General features: G+C 39.0%; 1 protein-coding gene across 1 annotated transcript; it reads left to right on the top strand.

The window, feature by feature from the left end:
• On the top strand, nucleotides 1-944 carry LOC133846928 (partner of bursicon). Its single transcript, XM_062281643.1, has 2 exons — nucleotides 1-654; nucleotides 712-944. The coding sequence occupies exons 1-2, from the start codon at nucleotides 400-402 to the stop codon at nucleotides 880-882; spliced, it is 426 nt and encodes a 141-aa protein (XP_062137627.1). The 5' UTR covers nucleotides 1-399; the 3' UTR covers nucleotides 883-944.
• The last annotated feature ends 5,351 nt before the right edge of the window (nucleotides 945-6,295 follow it).

Below are 6,295 nucleotides of genomic sequence, written 5' to 3'. Positions count from 1 at the left end.
TTTGTGTAAACTATAGGAATTCGGATTCGGATTTAATGTAATAAGTTCAATGCACTGAGAGTGAACTTTTCCCTCCAGTTTCATTTTCACGTCTAGTAAGTACACCACACTTGCCACTTGTCACTTGCAAACTTGTAGCAGAGTCATTTGATTTAAGCACCAATTAAGAAAAGCAGGACGATCTCAGAGGGCACCAAAAACTGAGTCCTACCACAACATTTGCCGACTGGATTGTACCAACTGCTGTGAGCAACACAAAGATTCCATCAGAGAAAGTCATAAGTATATTTCATTAGTCAGACCATCAAATGAAATTGCACCACCGACTGACGAGGCTTCTATAAAAGCAGAAATATTCCCGTCACCGTTAACAGTTCATTTCAGAGCTGAGACCTCGTCATGCATCTACAGGAACTGTTCTTGGTCGTGGCCGTGCTCTTGCCCCAATGTTTGAGGGCCCTTCGCTATAGCCAGGGCACTGGCGATGAGAACTGCGAGACCCTCAAGTCCGAGATACATCTGATCAAGGAGGAGTTCGATGAGCTGGGGCGCATGCAAAGAACCTGCAATGCCGATGTCATAGTTAACAAATGCGAAGGACTTTGCAATAGTCAAGTTCAGCCCTCGGTCATCACGCCAACGGGGTTTCTGAAAGTAAGTCAAATACTTCAATTATACAATATGAATCTTTTCTGAAATATACCATCCTAGGAGTGCTACTGTTGCCGCGAAAACTTTCTCAAGGAAAAGGTGTTCACTCTGACCCATTGTTACGATGCGGACGGCACTCGTCTCACCTCCCCTGAGAAGGCTACCATGGACATTCGCCTAAGAGAGCCTACTGAGTGCAAGTGCTTCAAGTGTGGCGATTTTACACGCTAAGCTCCACACATTTGTATGTCCATTCTACTCGCGATACATAAAAATAAAGTTTCTATTCTCAGAAAAAATCACAATTGTGGAAATGATATTTCTCTGATTACTCTGAATAAGTCAATGTGTTTGACTTGCTGATTGAAGTTCGATTGAAATGCCTAACGGGTTCATTTTACATAGAGAAACAATTCTCTTGATTTTCTGCCCTGCCCATCTCATTCATAGAATTTTTTAACACCCTGCTTCAGGCGTTAATCGACAGTAGTCAAATATTTTTCGGCATCTGTAGCGCACATTTTTACCGACATTTTTTGTAGTTCTCTGGGGCGATTGGTTACAAACTGAACTTTGCCGCAATTATTTTAGTCCACTGAATTTCAGCTAAAACTGCAAATTGGTTCTGCTTCAGACATGCAAGCTTTGATAGTAAAATGTCCGATTTTAAATAAAGATGGTAAAAGTAAATAGGGGTTGCTTGAAAGGAAATTAAACCTTTATTAGTACGACAAAAATTTTAGGTTCCGTTGTCGAAATTATTCTGGCATAGGAGACATTTTAATAAATTCAAAAACTTAAGGATAATCGATATCAAGATGACATTAAGTAAATCAACTTTGCTTTTTGAGGGTGCATTTGCAGGATTAACACCTCGGCTTAAGAAATTAACTGCAGTAAACCCATTTTCAATAAAAGTAAAATAGATCGACATTATTCTAAAAATATACCAATTTAGATACTGAATAAATACTAAAATCGATAAAATAGCTCTATCTATTATAGTTTCTGAGAGCTAGTGTTTCATTTGAACAGGCAGACAGTCAGAAGAATATGGTTATATAGTTTTAGCTGGTTACCCTAATCACGAATATATTATGTGATCGGAGATGACTTCCACACAAACTTTTTTTCTGCAGATACAAATCTATAATACCCTTCTACTGTATGGGTAGTGGATATTAAAATTCTGAAATACCAAACTGTGATTGTTTAGTATACGTTTTTCACATACTCGCAACATTGTTTCGCTTCTGCGCCAGAGTGTAAACACTTGAAGAAGTTTAAGGTGCGTGACTCGATCAGTGGGTTTGACGAACGTAAACAAAAAAATTAAAAAAGTGCGATTGGAAGAGAGCTGGATGGAGAATGGAGTGGAATCGAGGATGAAGCAGTGTTAATGCATGTTATATATAATTTATATTGTGTCGGCACGATGCGTTATTGTTGATGGAGTAACTGACGCGATGCCACCCAAACAAAGCCTTCACTCTCAGGTGAGCACTGGAGCTACTGCTTTAGGTTGGAGCTGGAATTGAAGTTGAAGATGGAAGCGGGACAAAGACTTTGGCTTTGACGTCGACTTGGACTTGGACTTGGACTTGGACTTGGGACGGGCTTGCGCTAAGGCTGTTGTTAATGGGCGTGTCAACTAAATTATGAGTTTCGCACACACGGACGGACAGACAGACGGAGGGACAGCGGATGGTGATTATATGGATAGCGGCAGAATGCTTAAGTAAATTACAGTGCGTGCAAATGTGCTTGTGAACATGAAATTATAATTAAGCCCGCAGCCGCTGAAACTGCGCTCCAATTTACAATTAACCGATGCGATGAATGCGCCTCGTGCACTTACTTTTTAATCAACCTGGCTGCCAACATGAGGACGGCGACGAGCATGTCTTGCCAATAACGAAAATAACAGCTTGCCAAGCTCTTTTCAGCCTAAGTGCAGTTTATGCCTGATTATTATGTTTTGCGGGAGACTCCAAGTTTCCGGGTGGGTAAGCATGGACTTCAACATCAGCATCAACATCGACATCACCTTGGATATGAACGTGGACATGGACATGGACATGGACATGGGCAGAGGGCTGAACGAAACTCTCTTAACATTTTAGCCACATTGTATGTGGCATGTTGTAGTATGAGTCTGCCCCATGTTCCATGCTGGCTACCTAATGAGTTAATTTAACAGTTAAAAGCAGCTCAAGGCAATAGGCCCCATATTTGCTACATATGTGAGACCCCTCTCCAATATAATTGCATCTGCACTGAAGTTTGCAATTGTTTTCAACTACATTGTAAGCCGCATTAAGTGCTGTTAGTTTAAATTCTTGTGGCAAATTAAAAACACTTTAATGTTTGCATAATTGATCGAGCAGTGCCCGAATAACAGATACTCTGCATCTTCTTATCTTATTACGATTGTTATAATGATTATACCTGCTACCCAAACGATGGAAGGGTATTATTTCTAATGTATGTAACAGACAGATCAGCGTCAACAGCCGAGACTATATATCCGTCTGTCTGTCTGTCTGCCCGTATGAACACCAATATCTCAGAGACTATAAAAGATAGAGCTCTAACTCTTTTCGACAGCACTTGTAATGCTTACACACAGATTAAGTTTGTTTCAAATTTTTGCCACGCCCACTTCCGCGTCCGCAAATAGTCAAAAATCGAATAACAAGAGTAATAGTCAGTACAAACAATAATAATTTGATTGTGTTAGAATAAACATTTTAGAAGTTATATGAGAAATACTTCTATAATTTAAATTTTGTTATATTTTAGTATTTTTGTGGTATATTATTTGATATATTCAAAGAATAATAGCGCACTGTTTTGCTTTTATCTAAAATGAGTTTCACAGTCGAGCACACTCGTCTTCCTACTTGATATAATTAGTATAACTATTATTTTAAAATAAATGGCTTCTACTCTTAATATATTACATTAAAAATTCGCCGATTGGCAGCTCAAAGATACTAAGGTTCTATTGTTTCATCGCTATATTTGAGATCCGCAGAGAGCTAATATATATGCAATCTGTCTCGCATTGAACAGTAAATACGCTCATTAATTTCTTTATGATTTCTGGATTCCATTGTCTTCGACACCGATCGCACAACGATATAAAAAAGTGTTGCATATTAATTAGTTATAAATTAAACGGAGCAACAAAGCAACCGCAACCGCAACCGCTGTCGAAGTCACAGTCCAATCGCAGTCACAGTCACACTCAACAATCTATGCGAAATGTTTTCTTCCGAGTGGGTCTGTGTGTGTTGTTGTTAATAAATGATTGTTAATTAATAACAAATCTGAATAGAGAAGGAAAAGAAACAGCAACATTTATAAACATTTGCAGCTACTTTTGTGTGAATGTCGTTGTTGTTATTGTCGATGTCGTTTCTTACATATATTTTGTGTTAAAATGCGTTGATGTTGGCAATTAATTTTCATCTTGGTTTCTATTCGTTTTCATATATAATTTGTTAGCTGATTTGCATGATTTCGCAATTAATATCAAATCTGTCCGTCCATCCGTCGCTCTTTTTGTCATCTGTGATATATATTCATGTGTGCTTTTAATGAAATCCCAAGGCGAAATGTAAACAATTTTACAAAAGGCAGCAGCAACAAATCTCATTAGGTGATGGAAAAATGCTTTTAGTCTCTCTGGCATAGAAGTCAGCGACAACAACAAATACATTATATTATTAACAATAATAATAATAATAAGGCGCCCACATTAACGAGAGCTCTATGCATAAGACAGAGTGACATCATTTATAGAGTTCGTCTGTCTGTCCGTCCGTCTGTCTGTCTGTCTGTCTGTTCGTTTGTCCGATAAGACAACACAATTTATTGAGCTTGGCAACTCTTTTGGGGTTGTCATTAGCACATTAGTTTCGCATTGATTGGAATTTATGTTGTGCTTATGTTTATGTTATGACTTTAGTTTAACCTAATGCTATTAACTATTTCTCTTTGTTCGAAATGCCATAAGGTGTTTCTTCTGTGGAATTTATGGATTTAGCTCAGCCTCTTCGTTTCGACTTTACGATAATAGCTCTCAAACGAAGCCGACAAAAGCAGCGGGACACTGAAGTGATCGGTTAGCATTATGAGATGTATTTTATTTTCGTATTTTGTTCAATTGTGATCAAAGATTTGTTGCTTGCAAATTACTGTCTACTAAATAAATCGTTTCGAAATAATGAATACCAATCGGAGTATCAAAGCTAACGCTTAGAGCGCGTGGCACAATTGAACCAAATGCATATATCATTTTTGCAGTTAGAGCTTCAGACCTGAGCAGATGCAAAGGGGAATGGAAATGGGAATGGATGGGGAGGAGGGCCACCTGTCAAGAGTAGGAGGAAAAGCGCAGCGAAGCGCAACAATTTTGCATTTTGCATTAAATTTATGATTTTTACAGCTGACATTTGTTTGGGGCGCCGCTGCGAGAAACTGAATGTGAATGCGAATGCGAGTTGCGAATACAAATGCGAGTCCTCATACTAGTTTAGTGTATGTGTATGTGAGTCGTGAGTGTGCCTTGCAACATGTGCGTAGAGTGACAGAGCAGAACACGTAACGAACATGTGAGTGTGACAGCAGCCACAGCAGCAGCAACAGCAGCATATTTTTCAACCAGCAGCAACCGAGGCAACAGCAGCAGCAGCTGTCATAAGATAAAAATTCGCGCGCGCCTGCATGTTGCATATTCAAGTTGGGGTCGGGGTCGAGGGATACCTGCAACATATTCTAATGCGTTGCGACATGAAGTGACTGCAACGGCGACAGTTGCTGTTGCCGCTTGAGAGGCGGTGACAGCAGCAACAGCAGCAGCAGCAGTACAAGGAGGAAGGCAGAGGGGCATCCAATGAAAAGTGAGCTGATTTTTCCTTTTCCTTTTTGCATCTATTTTCCTTACTTTGCTGTCAACTGCTGGTTGCGCGTTGCACGTTGCAAGTAGCGCGCTGCTTGCCGCATGCAAATGAACTGCAATTATGATAAACGACAACAGTTGACCGGATATGAGCAACTAACTAACCAGCTAAATGACTCCTCCTTCTCCTTCTTCCTCTTCATCTCTTTCTCACTCTCTCTCTCTCTCTGTCGGTGCATAAAATCATCTCCATTATGTTAATGGCATTGTCAAGGGAACGAAACGAAAGCGGTTAACCAACTGCCATACAATTATGAGATTGCCACCGCTTCGCGAGAGGTTGCAACAAATTCGAGGGGCAAATGTCTGAAAGATACTTTACTTTATTGTTATGCTCATGGAAGTAGAACTCTTTGTACAAAATGTGCTTGATATAAGCTTAATGTGTAAACATCTTAAAATGTACCAAATAAGTTCATTTTCTTTCTAAGTCTCTTAATTTATTCATTCGATTTTATTCCCAACATCGTTCATTTTCGATCATAGATCGTTTATTGATTTGATATTTTCAATTTGGAATAAATTTATGTAATTTATTTTAATCCACTTTCAACACTACAAACTTTAAAATAAGGTTTCAAAAAGCTGGACGATAGACAACAGACTTGAAAACAACGACAAACTGAAAATGGAACTTGTGAACAAGAATGAACTGAAGATCAACAGTTCAAAAAGTGA

This window comes from Drosophila sulfurigaster, chromosome 2L, assembly GCF_023558435.1.
Source record: "Drosophila sulfurigaster albostrigata strain 15112-1811.04 chromosome 2L, ASM2355843v2, whole genome shotgun sequence".
Taxonomy (NCBI): Eukaryota; Metazoa; Arthropoda; class Insecta; order Diptera; family Drosophilidae; genus Drosophila; species Drosophila sulfurigaster.
The sequence above is the reverse complement of the archived record's forward strand: the minus strand, read 5'-3'. Positions and strand labels throughout refer to the sequence as shown.